We start from the raw sequence: 20,252 nt of genomic DNA, 5'->3' as shown, positions 1-20,252 counted from the left end.
CAATGGAACCGGCTGGCCAACTCATTGTTTCCCTTGTAACTCTCTCTCTCTCCTGTTCTCAGTAGACCCCAGGGCACATGCAGGGTCATCTGGCTTTTGAAAAATGGCTAATGTCAGAGACACGCAGTGGATGCGCAGGGCTCTCGAGCTGCTGACTGCTCTGGGACATAGGGTATCAAACAGGGGCACTGAGCAGGGAAAGAGAATTTGTCAAACAGCACCAAGACATGGCAGGTGTCAATAAGTCAAGAGTAACTGACAACCACAGCACTAACCCATCACTGGGCCAGGACTACTTTCATTTACAGGGATGCATTGCAGAAAGATAGATGCCTATGCACCAGGGCCCTAGTGTGTTGTTTAATGGGAAACAGGCCTAGCACACTGATGCACATTCAGACTTCTTGGACCTCTCCTTTGCCTGCTGCCCTGGGTTTGCTGCCAGGTACCGGCACAGCAGGGGCTTTAAGGAATTGCTCACCCACTGCACTTTCAGCTAGAAATGGGCCTGGACCACAAGGCTTAGATCCCGATCCAAACTGCCTCAAAGTCTGGGGAATTTGGATCAGGATTTCAGTCCAGGCCCATCTCTGTTTCCAGGGTCGCCTCGTTCTGCCTCAGCATCCTCAAAAGGAACCAGCTCTGCAGGGACTTGAGAGCACTCAACGCATTGGCCTGACCAGGGAGAGGAGGGGCTACTGCCTCTGTATCTTGACATGGTCACCAGTCATCCTTCTGCGGTAGGTAGCCAGGAAGATATCGTTGTCCCTGGGGCAGTCATGGTGGCAGGAGCACGTCTTGATGAACATTATCTTACGCTGGAAGAAGTCCCCCTCCGGGCACCTGAACTCCACCTCTGCAGTGGTGGTGGTGTGGGGGGTGCAGCAGCGGCCGTCTGTGCAGCTACCGCAGAACTTGGGCCAGTAAGAGCGGGCGCTGGTGCAGCCCGAGAACTCAAAGCGGATTCCCCGGCGGGACTTTGGGGTCCGCACGCACTTCTTTCCTTTCTGGGGAGAGAGCAGCAGGAAGGAAAAGGTTAACACAGCAGGACGGGATCGCACTATGGAAAAAGGCACCTGTGGGGGTGGGGAGTTAGAAAAACCCTCAGAGGAAATACAAGTGGTTTCATTTGGGTTGAAATTCACTGTTTGTGGAAACATTTTTTTGTTTCAGTGTCTCTACTGGGGAAAAATAAAGCAATGAAACGTAGCGGTGGGGAAAACGTTTTAAAAAGCGAAAAGTGGGATTTTTCCCACCAAAATGAGGGGGGGAAATTTTTTAACATTTTTCCAACATTTAAAAAAATTGGAGGAAAAATGGGGATTTTCAAAGAGCTCAGAACACTTTGGTGAATTGCTTTGATTGAACCCAAACACCAGTTTTCACTGGATATAGATCTAGATCTAGATAGATAGGTATAAAGTGTTTGACCAGCTCTAGCTACATGACCTGATCCTGCCAGGAGCCAGCGCTCAAGTTCCCACTGATATCAATGGAAGTGGATGATGCTCAGCACCTTTCGGGATTGGGCCCTATATGAGCTGCAGTATTCGGGGGAAGTGATGTTCCAAACATCACCTAGGCTTTCAGGGCTGGAGGGGTGAGGCTACGTCTAGTAATGTGGTTGATGAACCTGCAGAGTGAGCACCCCCGGCCCAGGCCCTCTGGATCAATAGAAGTGGCACCTGCCTATGCCAGGGCTGAACTGGGCTTTTGAATGTTAGCCAGGATGGGTGTGCCATGACCAGCAACTTGGGGAATGAGCTGGTGGCCTCCTGAGCATGTACTCGTAGTTTCATAGACTGTTAAGGTCAGAAGGGACAATTAGGCCATCTAGTCTGACCTGGATCAAACTGATGGGTGTCCCAGGCACACAGAACTGCAGTGCTACCCATGCCCAAGGCCTCTGCGATGGCAGGGAATTGACTGCTGTGTAGTCAGCCTCATCCTGCTTTGTCCTACCCACTCCAGCCCTGCTCCTGCCCCGTCTAGTCTCTCAGACGCTGGTGGCCCCTGCTCCCAGCTTCCACCAGCAGGCAGTACCTTGATGATCTTCTCCCTGGGGAAGTCACAGGGCCGGACCATGCAGAGCCGGCTCTCCTTCTCCAGGCGGCACTGGGGGTTGTCACTGGTGACGCGGGTGGAGATGCCCATCCCACAGCTCTTGGAGCAGGCATTCCATTCGGTGGTCTGGACTAGGCAGTTCTCCTGGAGGTCGTTCGGCTCAGGCCTGGGCGCTGGGTTCTCCATGTAAACTGACCCAGGTCAAGAGGGACACAAGAGAGCATTCAGGGACATGGCACAAGGCACATGGCCAAATGCAAAGCAAGTGAACGTCTGCGGCCTTGCTCTGCTGGGCAGCTCACAAGCTGGCGCTGCCTTGCTCTCCAGCGATGGGACAGGAGGTGCAGTAAATGAGGCCCTGCTAGAGCTGTTTGCCCTTTCACTAGGAGGGTCAGCAGGGTCTGGTCTCCTTTCCCCGCTTCTGTCAGCTCCAGTCAGTGTAAACCTAGATCTGATTTGGTAACTGGATGATGTCTGAACATTTCCCCCCTTTCTGGTGGTCATAAAAGGCACCATTCGGATGCCCTGTAGCCGCAAAACAGGAGCAGCAGAGTCAGCAGCAACACCTGCCTCTTCCACAAGACCTTGCCAACGGTCCTTAGCTCCGGCCAGAGAAGATTAATTGTTACTCAAAGTGGACTGGCCAGATCCAATGTGGCTAGTTCAGTTCTGCCCCCTCAATCTTCCTCCCCAGGCCCTGCTGATACAGTAGCTTCTTTCCCCTCTGTTACTACAGGAACTCACATGGAACCAGCTCCTGGTGCAGAACTGGTCACCCATCCCTTTGCCACTCATCGCCACTCCACAGTCCTGATCGAGGGGAGGGGACTCACCGTTCTACTGGCTAATCACTGGTTTCTAGAGAAAGCCCCAGATCTGAATATCCCAAACTATGGGCAAGTTTGGCGCTAACTTCAGGGCTTTGGGCCCCTGTCTATTTTCTAGCTAATAGCTCTTCCCTCACAGTGCAATCGGCTGCACCCTCATCTGTCTGTCACTCACCTGCCAATCACTAAAGCCTCCAACTGCACACCCTTAGTTGTCACCTACCACCCCACAATGGAACCCATACAGGGTATCATCAAACAATTACTATCCATACTCTGTGGGGACTCCATCCTGAAAGAAATCTTTCCGGAACCCTCTCTTCTGACCCTCAAAACAACCCCCAACCTCACCGAGCTCCCAACAGACCAGGACCCACCAACTCAAAGCGGCACCAGACCCTGTCAAAACAACAGATGCAAAACCTACAGATGTATCTCCACTGCTACCATGATCAACACACCCCACAACACACCTTGCGAGATCCATGGCTCCCACACATGCCTATCACAACATGTGGGGTACCTCATCCAGTGCACTAAATGCCCCAATAACAACTATGTGGGTGAAACCAGACAATCACTGAGCTCTCAAGTCATAGAATCATAGAATATCAGGGTTGGAAGGGACCTCAGGAGGTCATCTAGTTCAACCCCCTGCTCAAAGCAGGACCAATCCCCAACTAAAGCATCCCAGCCAGGGCTTTGTCAAGCCTGACCTTAAAAACTTCTAAGGAAGGAGATTCCACCACCTCCCTAGGTAACACATTCCAGTGCTTCACCACCCTCCTAGTGAAAAAGTTTTTCCCAATATCCAACCTAAATCTCCCCCACTGCAACTTGAGACCATTACTCCTTGTTCTGTCATCTGCTACCACTGAGAACAGTCTAGAGCCATCCTCTTTGGAACCCCCTTTCAGGTAGTTGAAAGCAGCTATCAAATCCCCCCTCATTCTTCTCTTCTGCAGACTAAACAACCCAGTTCCCTCAGCCTCTCCTCATAAGTCACGTGTTCCAGTCCCCTAATCATTTTTGTTGCCCTCCGCTGGACGCTTTCCAATTTTTCCACATCCTTCTTGTAGTGTGGGGCCCAAAACTGGACACAGTACTCCAGATGAGGCCTCACCAGTGTCGAATAGAGGGGAACGATCACGTCCCTCGATCTGCTGGCAATGCCCCTACTTATACATCCCAAAATGCCATTGACCTTCTTGGCAACAAGGGCACACTGTTGACTCATATCCAGCTTCTCGTCCACTGTCACCCCTAGGTCCTTTTCTGCAGAACTGCTGCTGAGCCATTCGGTCCCTAGTCTGTAGCAGTGCATGGGATTCTTCCGTCTTAAGTGCAGGACTCTGCACTTGTCCTTGTTGAACCTCATCAGATTTCTTTTGGCCCAATCCTCTAATAAACTCACACAGGAACAGAATAAAAAATAAAAACACCCTAAGACCGGTGGGCGAACACTTCTCACAAAGCGATCACTCCGTAACTGACCCCTCAGTCCTCGTCTGCAAAGGAAACCTGCACAACGCCTTCAAAAGACGAGCCTGGGGCCTTAAATTCATAACTGTGAAAATATTGGGTTTGTTTAGTTTGGAGCACAGAAGACTGAGAGGGGACATGGTCATAAATGGTTGTTACAAGGAGGAGGGAGAAAAATTGTTCTTCTTAACCTCTGAGGATAGGACCAGAAGCAATGGGCTAAAATTGCAGCAAGGGAGGTAACTTCCTAACTGTCAGGTTAGACACTGAATAAATTAAGCACTGGAATTAATTGCCTAGGGAGGTTGTGGAATCTCTGTCACTGGAGATTTTTAAGAGCAGATTAGACAAACACCTGTCAGGCACATGACCCCACATAACCCTCTCACCAATGTGTTGCTTCTGGCTTCTGCCTAGCGGGGAGGGGGGTCTTGGGGCTTCAGCCCCACCAGGCACACCTGCCGGGGCTTGGGACCTCAGCAGGAGCAGGGTTTCAGCATCAAGCCCTGGCATGCACCTCCCACAGGGCTGAAGCCCTGAGACCCCCCTCCCAACAGGCACCTCCCGCAGGGCTGAAGCCCCGGGCAAGCGCGCCCCGGCTCTCGAACGTCTGAAGATATGCAGCTCAGAGGGTCGGTAAGTTTGGCCACACCTGGCTTAGTACAACCAGCTGTAACCCACTTAACCCCCCTTGCTGTCCTATGACTGCAGAGGCACCCTGCCTTGAATGGTCCCTTGAAAACTCCTGTGAGGCTGGGAGTTCCTTTCCCAGACTTCCTGAGGAAGAGCTCTGTGTGGCTCAAAAGGCTGGTCGCCCTCACCAACAGAAGCTGGTCCAGTAAAAGATATTCCCACCCCCACCTTGTCTCTCTGCTCACCTGCCAGGGCTGTTTCCTGGCTGCCCCCTTGACAGATCCACTCCTCACAGCACTGGGTTGGGAGTTTGACCCAGCGGGGGTTCGGGCAGTCCGGAGAGGGGAGCCGCAGGTTGTCGGAGCACAGGGGGATGCAGCCGATGGCGCCGTCCATGCAGATGCATTGCAGCTTGCAGGTGGGCTGGAAGCTCTCACCGTTGTGATAGATCTTTCCCAGCAGGTCACAGGTCGCCCCCTCGTGGGCTGTAGGGAGAGATGATGGGGGACAAAGGGGGAGAGTTGATGGAATGATTCAGCAGAAATGATCCAGGTGCTGAGGGCCAGGCCTCTTCCTCTAGGGGACTGCATGGTAACCAGAAATCAAAGCATGTGAACATCAGCTTCCCCGGCCTGAGATCTATGACTCCTGGGGGTGTAACTTGATCTTCCCACAGGCATCTGGGGTCCCAAGCCGCCAGTTTAGAGTCTTTTCCTTGAGTGCCTGTCCAAGGGGAGCCTGAGTTCACCAGGGACCAGGCTGCGCCCCTCCCCTCAGGGTAAGCAAGCCCTTCTAATTGAATTGGCATGGCTGGACAAGGGCAGTTTCACCTGCAGCGAACTGAGCCCCCATCCAAAAATGAGGAGGGTGGGGTGTGACCTCTCTGTTCACAAACCCATCGAGCAAGCCAGTAATGCACAGGGGTCACTTCCGGTGCAGCTCTGCTCACAGCCCCACGTCTGAGACAGGCTGGTAAAATCCTGGTAAAAAGGCTGGTGTGGGGGATGGACTAGGGGACCTTGAGGTCTGGTCCAACCCTCTGTTGCTACAGTCCAGTAAATGCTTTGGATGTACAGTGCTGCAGACGCACGAGGTGCTGACTGTCGTTTTAGGTTACAGCAGGGGTCACTAGCGCCTTGCAGGACCGACCACAGCATGGAGATCTACAGGACTGGGTGAGTGCCCAGGCGAGGATCAACTGGAGGCTCCAGGAATCATGAGAAGCAGTGAAGAAGCTGGCTGACAGCTCCTGTGTGCAGAGCTAGTCTGAGGCCTTATAAATCCCCGGAGGAAGAGCTATTGCCTGGAGCTCTCTGTGGCAGAGAGCGGGTCCCCTCATGTACGGCAGTATTTGAGTAGGGATGGGCTCAAGGCCAGATCTCAAACACCCCGAAGTTCTGGGTAGTTTGGATCCAGTACCTTGGTTTTGCTCCATCGCTTTGGGCCAGGTTGTGAACCCCATTGACAAGACTATTCATGTGAGTTACACCCCCTGGGGTATACAGGGCCTAGCACTCTGGGGTCCTGCTCCATGAGTGGGGCTGCTAGGTGCTACCATAATGCAAACAAATAACTGCTCGGCAGTGTGAGCAAGTGGTTCACAATCCAGCTCACAGTGATCGTATCAAACTCTTTGCTGCGAGGGCAGCTCTGGCTGATCCTCACTAACCTGGTTCTTTCAGAGATGGATCTGGGAAAAGGACACAGCTAACCTGGTTTCAGAGTAGCAGCCATGTTAGTCTGTATCCACAAAAAGAACAGGAGTACTTGTAAAAAGAAAAGGAGGACTTGTGTCACCTTAGAGATTAACAAATTTATTTGAGCATAAGCTTTCGTGAGTTACAGCTCACTTCATCAGATGCATAGAATGGAACATATAGTAAGACATATATATATATATATATATACACACACACACATACAGATAAGTTGAAAGTTACCATACAAACTGTGAGAGGCTAATTCGTTAAGATGAGCTATTATCGGCAGAAGAAAAAAACTTTTGTAGTGATAATCAAGATGGCCCATTTAGACAGTTGATAAGAAGGTGTGAGGATACTTAAAGTGGGGTAATAGATTCAATATGTGTAATGACCCAGCCACTCCCAGTCTCTATTCAAACCCAAGTTAATGGTATCTGGTTTGCATATTAATTCAAGCTCAGCAGTTTCTCCTTGGAGTCTGTTTTTGAAGCTTTTCTGTTGCAAAATTGCCACCCTTAAATCTTCTACTGAGAGGCCACAGAGGTTGAAGTGTTCTCCTATCGGTTTTTGAATGTTATGATTCCTGATGTCAGATTTGTGTCCATTGATTCTTTTGCATAGAGACTGTCCGGTTTGGCCAATGTACATGGCAGAGGGGCATTGCTGGCACATGATGGCATATATCACATTGGTAAATGTGCAGGTGAACGAGCCCCTGATGGCATGGCTAATGTGATTCGGTCCTATGATGGTGTCACCTGAATAAATATGTGGACAGAGTTGGCATCGGGCTTTGTTGCAAGGATAGGTTCCTGGGTTAGTGTTTTTGTTGTGTGGTATGTGGTTGCTGGTGTGTATTTGCTTCAGGTTCGGGGGCTGTCTGTAAGCGATGACTGGTCTGTCTCCCAAGATCTGTGAGAGTGAGGGATCATTTTTCAGGATAGGTTGTAAATCTTTGATGATGCACTAGAGAGGTTTTAGTTGGGGGCTGAAGGTGATGGCTAGTGGCTTTCTGTTATTTTCTTTGGTGGGCCTATCCTGTAGTAGGTGACTTCTGGGTACTCTTCTGGCTCTGTCAATCTGTTTCTTCACTTCAGCAGGTGGGTATTGTAGTTGTAAGAATGTTTGATAGAGATCTTGTAGGTGTTTGTCTCTGTCTGAGGGATTGAAACAAATGCGGTTGTAACTTAGAGCTTGGCTATAGACAATGGATCGTGTGGTATGTCCTGGATGGAAGCTGGAGGCATGTAGGTAAGTATAGCGGTCAGTAGGTTTCTGACATAGGGTAGTGTTTATGTGACCATCACTTATTAGCACAGTAGTGTCCAGGAAATGAACCGCTTGTGTGGATTGGTCGAGGCTGAGGTTGATGGTAGGACGGAAATTGACTTGACTTCTACATAGAATGCTTCCGTCGACGTGCACGGGCTGAAATGGTGGAAAAGCAGCATCACTTGCCCCATAACCTCAGCTGTGCAGAACACAATGCCATCCACAGTCTCAGAAACAACTCTGACATCATAATCAAAAAGGCTGACAAAGGAGGTGCTGTCGTCATCATGAATACGTTGGAATATGAACAAGAGGCTGCTAGGCAGCTCTCTAACTCCACATTCTGCAGGCCATCATCCTCTGATCCCACTGAGGGTTACTAAAAGAAACTACACCATTTGCTCAAGAAACTCCCTGAAAAAGCACCAGAACAAATCCACACAGACACACCCCTGGAACACCGACCTGGGGTATTCTATCTGCTACCCAAGATCCATAAACCTGGAAATCCTGGGCGCCCTATCATCTCAGGCATTGGCACCCTGACAGCAGGATTGTCTGGCTATGTAGACTCCCTCCTCAGGCCCTATGCTACCAGCACTCCCAGCTATCTTTGAGACACCACTGACTTCCTGAGGAAACTACAATCCATCGGTGATCTTCCTGAAAACACCATCCTGGCCACTATGGATGTAGAAGCCCTCTACACCAACATTCCACACAAAGATGGACTATAAGCCGTCAGGAACAGTATCCCTGATAATGTCACGGCAAACCTGGTGGCTGAACTTTGTGACTTTGTCTTCACCCATAACTATTTCACATTTGGGGACAATGTATACCTTCAAATCAGCGGCACTGCTATGGGTACCCGCATGGCCCCACAGTATGCCAACATTTTTATGGCTGACTTAGAACAACGCTTCCTCAGCTCTCGCCCCCTAATGCCCCTACTCTACTTGCGCTATATTGATGACATCTTCATCATCTGGACCCATGGAAACGAAGCCCTTGAGGAATTCACCAGGATTTCAACAATTTCCATCCCACCAGCAACCTCAGCCTGGACCAGTCCACACAAGCGGTCCCTGATTTTCCTAAAAGAACCTGTGTGACTGGAGACTTGGCAGGATTGTGACATCAGATACCATGCAAGTGAAACCCAATCCAATCAAAATCTCACTTTCCCTCCTAACTATTTAAAGCTGCTAGTTTTCTATTTGTTGATGTCTATTCAACTCAAAGGTTTGGAAGACACTTGGGAGAAATGTGCTCTTTTTAAAAGATTGACCATACCAACCCTTCAACGGAGGGCTGAGAAATCTTCCAGTCCATGGCAGAGACTTCCAAGAAGTTCTCCAGCAAAGCCAAGGAACATCAGACTTAATGTTCCAGATATTTCTAAGCTAAGGAGAACAAGTAGACCCAGCCCCTAATTTAAAGAAAAAATCATCCTTATAAATCATAAATCTGCAAAAAAAGGCACAAACCACTGTCTTAGCCACAAGCCCAGCCTCCCTCATATGTGCTGCACAATGATACAATACAGCTTTACCACTGAACCAGGTAAGGGGACCAATTCCCTCGGTGAGAACGAACAGTAGCACTAAACAAGCAGCCTGTTTTTGCAGCATTAATCGAAAGGCATCCTGAAACCCTTCTTGCCTTGGCTACCAAGTGCCAGCACTAGAGCAGTATATCTTCGTGCAATGTTTCCCGGGGGTCCATCTTTCCAGAAGTTACACACACTGCAGCCCTGGGTGTCAATTTCCAGCCTCATGTTTGTACGGTTGATTTTAACACTAACCCAGCACAGAGCATTCAAGCCCTGCAGTACGCAGCATTCTGAGAAGATGTATGAATCACAGTCTGTCTTGTCATGTGTTCCTGATGGGCTCGTTCACGTAAGGGGGGTACTTCCGACTCAGATGAGAGTGTCTCCTCCTTCTTGAATTCCTTTCTCTGCTGTGGAGCACATAGTTCTGGTTGATGTGCGGTCAGACACATGGATCCCTGCCACTTGCTGGTCTAGTGAACCTGTGGTCTAGTGAACCTGTGGTCATCCTTGCCTGTGGACCAGGGCTTTCCTCCCTTTATATGAGATGTAGGCACAAACTGTGTGTGGCAATTGCACATTTAAAGCCTGTAATATTCTGTGGCAGAGTACAGAAGTCTTGGAACCTGGAAGCCGGTGTTCGGAGATGGACATACCGATGTGCAATCGCCACAAACTTAAAGATCCATACACTACACAAATAAGCCTCCTGACCATGAAATGTTCCCACCTCTGGATTTCCCGGGGACTCCCGTCTATGTATCTGTATTTTCAGCTTTAAGCTCGTTGGGGAAGGAATTCCCTCTAGTTGTGATTTATGCACAAAGTGTTGTGCACACGGTTAATAATCCTTATCCTCTTTGACTTCCCCCTTTCCTTTTCCCCTCATGCCCAGGCTGGTACCAAATTGTGATGGTTCTCCTTCTAATATTCTTAGAATCTCCTCTTTCCTTCCCCTGTCCCCACTGCCAAAACTGTAGTTCTCCCTCATCTGGATTCCTGTAAACTTCTCTTCTCCAGCCTCTCAAACTCTCCCCTCTTCTCTCTATTCAATACAGTAACTCCTCACTTAACATTGTAGTTATGTTCCTGAAAAATGCAACTTTAAGTGAAACGATGTTAAACTAATCCAATTTTCCCATAAGTTTTAATGTAAATGTCGGGGGTTAGGTTCCAAGGAAATTTTGGGGGGGCAGACAAAAGGCATTATTTACTGTACAGTACTGTACTGTACTGTGGTTGGGAAGCGCCCCTGGCTTACCCCACACAGGCACAGCCTGCTGCAGGCAAGGACGCTAGGAAGCACCTTCGCAGCAGCAATGGCAGCTTCCCCCCAGAAAAACAGGCGCTGACTTTGCCGGGGGATGCTCCAGGCCCGCCACTTCCCGTCCCTGCTCCACTCCAGGCCCACCTCTTCCCACCCCCACTCCACCTCATCTCTAGAGCACGCCATGTCCCCGCTCCTCCCCCCACTCCCGGAAAGTCCTAAGCGCTGGGGAGGGAGGGGGAAGAGGCGGAGAAGAGGAACTTGTGCAGTGCTCCCTCGTAAAGTCGCTGCTCTTCCACAGAATCGTACAAGCCGTGGACAGAGCAGGCAGCCAAACGACGTCATAAGGGAGCATTGCACAACTTTAACTGAGCATGTCCCTTAATGGAGCAGCGACATAACTTTGAAAAAAACGTTAAGCGGGAGGATGTTAAGTGAGGAGTTACGGTCCCCTGTAGCTGAAGTCATCTTCCACCTCCACCACTCCATCTCTCACCCCTTCCTCAAGTTCCTTCACTGTCTCCAGCTGCTAATGTGCTGAGATATCAATGTGATGGTTCTGACAGGAATGGTCAAAGCCACTAGGGTGCACATTTTTCTAACAGATGCTCACAGATTCTAGGCTGAAATCCTGGCCCCACTGAAGTCAATAGATTTTTGCCAGCTCATTTTAATTTCCCATTTTAAGGTCAGAAGGGACCATTGTGATCATCTTGTCTGGCCTGCATAACACAGGCCATAGAAGTCCACCCTGTGATATCTGCATCAGCCCATATCTTATGGCTGAGCGAGAGCACTGCTTTTAGAAAGACATCCCATTTTGAATTAAAGACTTCAAGTGACAGAGACTCCACCACATCTCTTGGTAATTTGTTCTAGGGGTTAATAACCCTCACTGTTAAACATTTACAATTTATTTCCAATCTGAATTTGTCTAGTTTTGACTTCCAGCCATTGGGTCAGGTTCTGCTCCTTCTCTGCTTATGTACGTGGTGTGACCAGGCCAGTTGTTATGAGAACACTACAAACTCCAGAGACAGGTAGTGGTATCTTTCTATCACCAATAGTTAGATATATCAACTCATGTGAATGAAAACTGAGAAACATATGCACTCACCTCTAAAGGCCCAACCAGAGATTTAACAAGTGGGGAGGAAAGAAAATTAAACAGATCAAAGAAAATAAGACTGATCAAAGAAGAGGACAACTGGCTTTTGCAAGTGAAACTTGCCATCTGAATCCTTGCAAGCAAGTGAAAAATTAGCACACAATAAAAACAGCAGCTGCAACAAGTAACCTGCAACTCTATTGACTCCAACTAATTCTGAAATACTGCGGCTGGAGCACTAATGGTAGCTAGAGTTAAGGTTGTGTGAGCGTTTCTATTACAACCCCATTTTCAGTCATTTAAAAGTTTCCAAAACTTTTACCTCTCAGGCAGTCTGTTGTAGCTGTGATAGTCCCAGGATATTAGAGAGACAAGGTAGGTGAGGTCATAGCAGCCATGGGGGAAAAATAGTGGGTGCTGAGCACCCACTGACAGCCCCTGGCAGCTCCCCCTCACCCTACTCCCAGTGCTTCCCGCCCAACAGCAGGCCCATGGATCAGTGCCTCCCGCTCCCTCCCCACGCCTCCCACCTGCTGCAAACAGTTGTTTTGCGGTGTGCAGGAGGCTGGGAGAGAATGGGGAGGAGTGAGGACACAGCGCACTTGGGAGAGGGGGCGGAACTGGGCGGGAAGAGGCAGGGTAGGGGTGGGGCCTTGGGGGAAGGGGTGGAGTGGGGGCGGGGCCTGGGGCAGAGGTTTTGGAAAATTGGCGCCTGTGGGTAAGGTAATATCTTTTATTGGACCATCTTCTGTTGGTGAGAGAGACAAGCTTCCGAGTTGACTCAAAGTGTGTTTAAAGTGGGAAATGAAAGGTTTCCCAATCCTGAAGAAGAGCTCTGTATAAGCTTGAAAGTTTGCCTCTCTCACCAACAGACCTTGGCCCAATAAAAAATATTCCCTCACTCACCTTATACCCCTCAGGCAGAAATTTTCCAGCCCTGGTGTCTGTCCAAGGGCAAATTTTTTGGAAAGTTTGAGCCAAAAATGATGCCACTGGTTTTTGGGGAGGAAAACAAAGAAAAGTGGGAGGGAGACAATATACTTCCTCCACTATGAAAAAAAAAGTCTTGATTTTTTGTTTTTTATACAGTCCTACTAGCACAATGGCTCTGGCTAAAACGCTGATATTGGGCAGGGATGTAATAGCCTTCGCTGAGAGATGCTCCAGGAGGGGTCTGGTGAAAACAGGTTTGCATTTGCAGTTATCAGGATGTGTAGAGGCCAGTTGGTGCATACACACTCTTTTGCAAATGATATTCTTAGCTATTTCTATTAATGTTTTGAACACAGGAAGGCCTGGAAATAAGGTGTAAATAAGGTGTAAATTTATAACGGTGAGAGTAATTAACCATGGGAACAAATTTACCCAGGGTCCTGGTGGACTCTCTGTCACTGACAATCTTTAAAATCGAGATGGGATGTTTTTCCAAAAGCTCTGCTCTAGGAATTACTGGGCGGGGGGGGGCAGGTCTCTGGCCTGTGCTATGCAGGTTAGACTGGATGACACAATGGTCCCTTCCGGCCTTGGAATCTATGAACACGTGTGTACAATGGATTTAAAATGCTACCATTAATGTGATAGGGTAGAGAATTCTGCTCTGATTACAAAAGTAACAATACTTTACAATAATGGTCCAAAATAGCCTCAAGCACTGGGGGCATCCTGGCCTCTCCTGTTCTCTGCCCGTGGCTCACAATGGATTAGTTGCCTGAGGACTGAAATGTTTTGGTCTAACTAGTGTCTGGTCTGTGACATAGGAGGTCAGAGAATACGATCAGATGGTTCCTCCTGGCCATGCACTTGTCTGGTCTGCCATTGTGTGTCCCCTAAGGGAGGTTCTGATGTCCCTCTGGCTCTCCCATGGTCTGTGGGGCCTCGGGACAGGACAGCTTCACGCTGGAGGGATACACAGCTGCTCACCTAAGCAGATCCCGACGTCTCTGTGGATTTTGGAGAAGTCGCAGTAGAGTCCCTTGTGGTGATCGCAGGGTGCCTGAAGGGAACACAGCTCACCCAGCTGCTGGGCACACACCTTACAGCATCCGCAGGCATCCCACACGTGGCTGGTGCCAACAGGGCACTGCAGCGGCTCAGAGGGGCACTGGCATGGGTACGAGCACGGCTGTGACTCTGCCTAGAGGACAGACAAGCCATGAAAATAAGACCCTTCTTCTCACAAATCAGCAATGTGGAGAGATTAAAAGTGAATCAATCTGCTGCCCCAGCTCCAGCAGGACAAACCCACCTTTCTCTCCCCCTCCCCAGTCTGGGTGCCATGAAGGACCTTCCATGCAGCTCCAGTTGAGCAATCCTCTTACCCTAAAATCAAGTGGAGTCCAGGAAAGAGGAATCCCCCTGGGAGGCAGGGTCAGCTTTAAACACTAACAGGGCGAGCAAATGCTTGGAGTTCCCCACTCTGTGGAATCGGTCCCCTTCCCTTTGACTGTATCAACAACAACACACCTGGCTCTGTCATCAGTACACCTGAGAGGACTCCACAGAGGAGGTCACCATCATTATTCCCATCTTACAGATTGGGAAACTGAGGCACAGAGTGGGGAATGGATTGGCCCAAAGTCACCCAGCAGCGCAGCCAAGAATAGAACCCAGGTTTTCCAAATCCCAGTGCAGTGCTATATTCAAAAGGCCACATTACTCTCCAAGTAGGCCCTGAGAGGTGAGCCCCACCTTTCTGGGGACTTTAATGTAACCTCCTTCCTTGGAACCTTACAAAAGTAATGCCATCCCTGCTCAAAGAACTTCAGGTTGCCCTTCCCTCCCTTCAAAACCCCACACTTCAGTATTTCTGCTGTTTGATTTCACATGGTGAACAAGGTTGGGCTGGGTCTGAAGGATGGGAATGCACTCGGAAAACCCAGGATGCTGCAAATGATGGTGGTGGTACAGTAGATGGTACCTTCCCCCACAGCCAGTGCTGAACCAGCCCCGCAGCTGCTGTACACAGCATGGTTTGGATGAGATGTGAAACCAAGGTCATTAAAGGTGCTAAATTTGCAGTCATTAAAGATCCCCCTTTTAATTAAAAAAAAAATCTGTGTTAATCCCACTTGGGTAACTACATTTTGCCTACCAACATTCCCACTATGTAGTTTCAACAGGGATATGGAGTAGTTCTTCACTTCCCATGTCTACTTGCTGTGTCATGCCTCTGTGCATCGCTAGCCATCTGCTATGTTCCACCCCAGAGGTGGCTGCAATTGCAGTGAGAAAATGATTTTTGTGTCTTATTTGCATGCGTCAGTCTAAGCTTACTACATGTTTTGACAGGTTTCAGAGTAGCTGCCGATGAAGTGAGCTGTAGCTCACAAAAGCTTATGCTCAAATAAATTGGTTAGTCTCCAAGGTGCCACAAGTACTCCTTTTCTTTTTACATGTTTTGAGATAGCAATGTAAAGTAACAAAGCAACCAAGTTCATACACATCTGCTCTTGTATCATACCCAGCCCTTGTTGGTAAAGCAGCTTCCTTGCATGGTTTGTTTTGTGACCAATAACAGTAGTAAAACTTTTCCAGCTGCTTTGGCTGTTGTTCCCAAACACTGTCCTAACTGAAGCTCATATGGGGCTAGGAGATGCCAGCTGCTTTATACTCTTGCAACAATCAGCACAGTATAGTATAGCACAGGGATTTGTCTGAATCATAACCCACAAGACCTCACCAAGTCTTACCCCATTCAAGAGGAATTAATCTAATTCTCTTTGAAAACTCCTAGTGCAAAATCTTCTTGTAATAAAGCCTCTAACACCACCTTACTGCCTGTAACACACCCATTCTCAAATCGTGGTCAAGAGCTGGCAGGATCCTCCCTGTTTCCAGCTGTGAAGCTGCATTACAAGAAGCTGATGGTATTTCAGTGCTTTCCTCTATTTTTCAGTTGCTGTAGTTGCCAAAGGGGCAAGATATTCGATCAAGACTAGGTGGAGAGGTGGGTACAGGGGAGGATCATGAATGGGGGTGATGTGCATCTGCCACAATATCTATATTAAGATGTGGTCCGTGCACTGAAAAAGTTGGCAGCAGCCGGCATTCTCCAACACTGTGGTGGCAGCAGCCTATGTAAAAAAACACTCTCAAAATGTCTGTCTGATTTTTTTAAATTCCCAATGACGACAATCTGAGATGAAACCCAACGGAATTTGAATCATTCCCTGACCTTGTCACTGTCAGTGCTGATTGCCTCCTTTCCCAACTTCACACAGAGAAACTGAACTGCTCTGTTTTACTTTTTGTTTATAGGCAGGTTAACTTTCCATTCTCGGGTTGCAGAGAAAGGATGGTCTGGTGGCTACAGCAGCACAGACCCAGATAAGCTAAGTTCTCTTCCTAGCTCTGCCACAGAACTGCTGTGTGACTTCACACCACTCATGTCACCTCACTTTGGTTCACAGTACACCTGGCCCCAGTGTGTATTCAGACTCCAATCTGCTCTGGTTTTGCGTCTTTTAACTCATGCTAGCAGGGCCAGCCCAAAACATTTTCGCATCTGAGGTGGGGAGCTCAAATGATGCCCCCATGCCCCCTCACTTGGGCCAAAACTTTGAAACTCTGGGTCCTAGTGGCTCCCCCCCATCCATCCACCCACAGTCTGGCACCTGAGGCAGCCGCCTCAGTTCGCCTCATGGTAAAGCCAGCCCTGCCTGCTAGCTTTACAGAGTCAACAGAGCAGCAAGTCAGCTGGAGTCTTTTCTGGCTCATCCACTATCACCAGTGAGCAGAGAGAAGGACCATGTAAGGTAGGGAACAGCTAGTACAGACTGGGCAGGGTTGAAGTGGCTACCTGGAGTCGCCTCGCGAGCACCTTCCATTAGTTATTCCACTTTCATGAAATATTAAAAGATGACGAGCATGAATTATTCTGCAACATGCCTGAAGACAATTCCTCATTCTTGCCCATATTCTTTCTGCTAGAATTTGCCTCGATACAAAGAAGATGAACCCAGGGTCTGAAGTTCAGCTCCAGATCCAAACTTCCCCAAAGAACTGAGCAGGGGCTTTGCAACAGACCTGTGCATAATATAAAGTCCCTTTCTAGCAGGTTGTGCTGCAGAGGTGGGTGGAAAAGGAACCCAGGATCAGGCAATGTACATTTCATCTTCCTCCCGCCCTCAAAAGTCGCTGGCTCTAAAGTTCCATGCTGTTGGAGTTTTCAATGGAAGGGGCCCCACTTCCCTTTAAAGGCCTGATCCTGCTTCTGTTGAAGTCAGTGGCAAACGTCTACAGACTTCAGTGGAAACAGAATTGAGCCAATATTATGGATCAGAGCTACTGGAATTGAAAAAGAAAAAAGAAGCCAAAAAAGATGACTCCCCTGTGCTGGTTTTGCTGGCAGCTCTTGCATGCACCACAAACATCATTTGCAAAGCTGCCACTCCCAGGAGCCCTGAGCGCTGACTGAGCTGCAGTTGTGGGCAAAAAGCTGACTAGCAGAATCACATCTCCAAGCTGCATATATATTCCCCATCACTGGCTCCCAGGTCCCATCTCCTCAGCTTACAAGTCAAAACAAGATTTTCCTAACTGCCAGCACTGCAGGCTGAACCTAGGTACCTGGAAGAAGAGAGACGAGTAATGTTCTTTCTGCTTCACAAAACTCTTAGCACTGGTGAAGAATCTGGGGTGGGGTGGGAGAAACCAACTCACATCTCCGCAGCTGCTGGCTCTGCAGCATGGACAGCAGGGAAATCTTGGGACCGATCAGTGAACCAAGCGGCTCTAACACCAGGGAAAGGGCAAACGCAGGCAATGACAAAGCGTTCTTTATTTTAAAGAACCCTGCTTTTTGGCTCATGATACCATCCAAAGAGGTGGGAAAGGGTACTGTAAGGCTCAATTAAATGTTTACAAAGGACCCTGAGTGCCTGGGACGAAAGGTGCAAGACAGGTATGGTTAATGCTCTTTGTATGGTCGGACAATGACAAGGATAAAGGGGGCAAAGTGTGATCATTCCAATAGTCCTAACACTGGATTAGTTTGGATAACACTGCTTTACCCTCCATTACAGGATTTCAAGGCACTGATAAGCAACACCCTTGTGTGCTAAGTAAGAATCGCTATCCCCTTTTCATAGATAGGGAAACTGAGGCAGAGAGAGGCAGTGACATACCCAAGGTCACAAAAGTCAGTGGCAGAGCTGAGAACAGAGCCAAAGAATCCTGAATCTGAGCACTCCACTCTAACCACTAGACAACACTCCTCCTCAAGACCTAGGAGCAGACCTAGGAGCTCCTGTTCTTCTGTTCTAATCAGATCCTTGCTCCCCTCCTAGACCTAAGAGAAAAGGAGTCCAAAGTCCCATTTTCAAAGCACTCAGCAGATGCTTGAGAACATGATCTCATTTGGATAAATCAAATTTGTGACCAAAGTTTGACTGTAAAGTGTTTCAGAAACTATGTTTTTTATTAGTTATTATTATTATATATTATGTGTGTTGCTGTAACACCCAGGAACCTGGGTCATTGCGCAAGGCGCTGTACAACCACAGAAGAAAAAGACAGTCCCTGCCCTAAAGAGTTTGCTAATTTCCCCTCAGCACAGAAACTGCCCAGCCCCTGATAACATTATATTATAAGCATCTCCGTACAGAGATCAGCATTCTTTCTGTTTGGAAATCATGGGGCACATTTTTGGTGCTACCAGCAAGAATCAATACACAGAGTTCGTCTACCTAAAGCATTTTGCATACATCAGTGCGATAAGCCACAAAAATCTATTTAGATCCATAGCAGCTGGTGGCATGGACCTCGTCTCCTTACTGGTCTGCAAGGTGATTAGTACAGTTTGGGCCCTATAATAACAAATCATCATAATCATTAATAATGCCCCTGTTGCTGTCATTTGGATTGTGGTCACATCCAAAGGCCCCATCAGAATCAGACCCCCATAGGTACTGCACAAAACACAGCGAGACACAGTCCCTGCCCCCACACAGAGCTTCCAATCCAATTTCTCCTTTAGATTTCAAGCTCATGGTTTCCAGAAGCAAACAGCTGCATTTCAGTAACAGCTGTTTTTCTTAGCAGGAAAGGGGGCACATGGCTGAGATATCAGGGTTTTCCTCCTAGAAGTGCCACACATTAGGCAGGTAATGCTGCGGTTAAGTTGCTTGACCTCTCTGTGCATTGGGTTTCCCTCCTGTAAATTGGGGATCGCAGGAGAGCACAGGGGAACTTCATCCACACGTTTATGAAGTGCTTTGAGATCCTTGGGCAGAGGGTACTACACAGGTCACTGTATGTCTGCAGCATGCCGTTCTGAGTGTTATTTATCGACGCAGTGCTTTGGGATGCCAAGTTAACAGCTAACTCCTCCTAGGCGCTGTCAGAGGCAGGTGACAGCTGTAACAGTTAGGCTTGCTGAAAGCATTCTGCCCGCATCAAAAAAAGAAGCTGCAAAGCTCCTCCAGTAAATAAAACAACTGCAGTACGGTACATACCCAGCCAGGCGCAAGGAGGAGAAGGAACAGAGACCAGGTTATTATCCCAAAGCTGTCACACATCCTGAGTGAGAGGGGTGGGGTTTCAGACTGACAGCTCGCTGGCTTTCTGCTCTGTTTGGAGAATGCTGCACACGGGCTCTTCTTTAAATAGCCTCCTGACGGGGTGTGCCCTGCACTTGAGTGACAAGCTGGAGAACAGCCCAAACTGGGTGAACCAAAAAGTGTCCGAATTCCAGAGAACATTAGCAGATTCCTGTGCGCCTGGTGGTCACGGGGCTGCTGGTGGAGTCTGGGACTCAGCTGCATTCCACTTGGGGAAATCAAATCTTGGAAAAAAACCTTTGTGCTCGGATTTTATTATTACCCCCTCTTTAATTCTAAAAGTATGAAGCCTGAAACAGCTTCCTCCACTCCCCCTCTCCACCTTCCTTTTGGCCACAAGAGCTGTACTCTTAAATAAGTGAAGCTTTGTTGGGCTAATCTTTTCCCCTTGCAAGAGGAAGGGACAGAAAGTTTAGCCTTGTTAGAAGCCGTTCGGTACCATATGTGATAGTGCGTCCACAGGGCCTGCAGACACACCCGGCCCAGGGGAGTCAAAGCTACAAGACAACAAGCCCTGAACCTAGTGCTACTGGCTAGGGTGGCTTCTTCCGCTTCAAGGAAATGAAAGGCAATAGGGCCAAGCTTGCTTTTAAGGGACGGCAGCTTCCCACAATGTTTTAATTTGGGTCACAAAATGGCTAGAGGGGAAGAGCACACACCGAGGGTGACCAGATGTCCCTATTTTATAGGGACAGTCCCCAAATATTCGGGGTTTTGTCTCATATGGGAGTCTATTATCCCCCATCCCCATCCCGATTTTTCACACTTGCTATCTGGTCACC

At 48.7% G+C, this 20,252-nt stretch overlaps 1 protein-coding gene across 1 annotated transcript; it reads right to left on the bottom strand.

Annotated features, from left to right (window-relative positions):
* Window positions 1-695: 695 nt before the first annotated feature.
* LOC144277209 (CCN family member 2-like) lies at window positions 696-19,674 on the bottom strand. Its single transcript, XM_077837871.1, has 5 exons — window positions 19,366-19,674; window positions 13,832-14,045; window positions 5,252-5,491; window positions 2,044-2,255; window positions 696-1,007 (listed from the first exon to the last, which is right to left on the bottom strand). Exons 1-5 carry the CDS (start codon window positions 19,672-19,674, stop codon window positions 696-698), a joined length of 1,287 nt encoding a protein of 428 aa, XP_077693997.1.
* Window positions 19,675-20,252: the final 578 nt, after the last annotated feature.

The sequence above is a fragment of the Eretmochelys imbricata genome, chromosome 19, assembly GCF_965152235.1.
Source record: "Eretmochelys imbricata isolate rEreImb1 chromosome 19, rEreImb1.hap1, whole genome shotgun sequence".
In the NCBI taxonomy this organism is placed as follows: Eukaryota; Metazoa; Chordata; order Testudines; family Cheloniidae; genus Eretmochelys; species Eretmochelys imbricata.
This window is presented reverse-complemented; position numbering and strand designations above follow the sequence as displayed.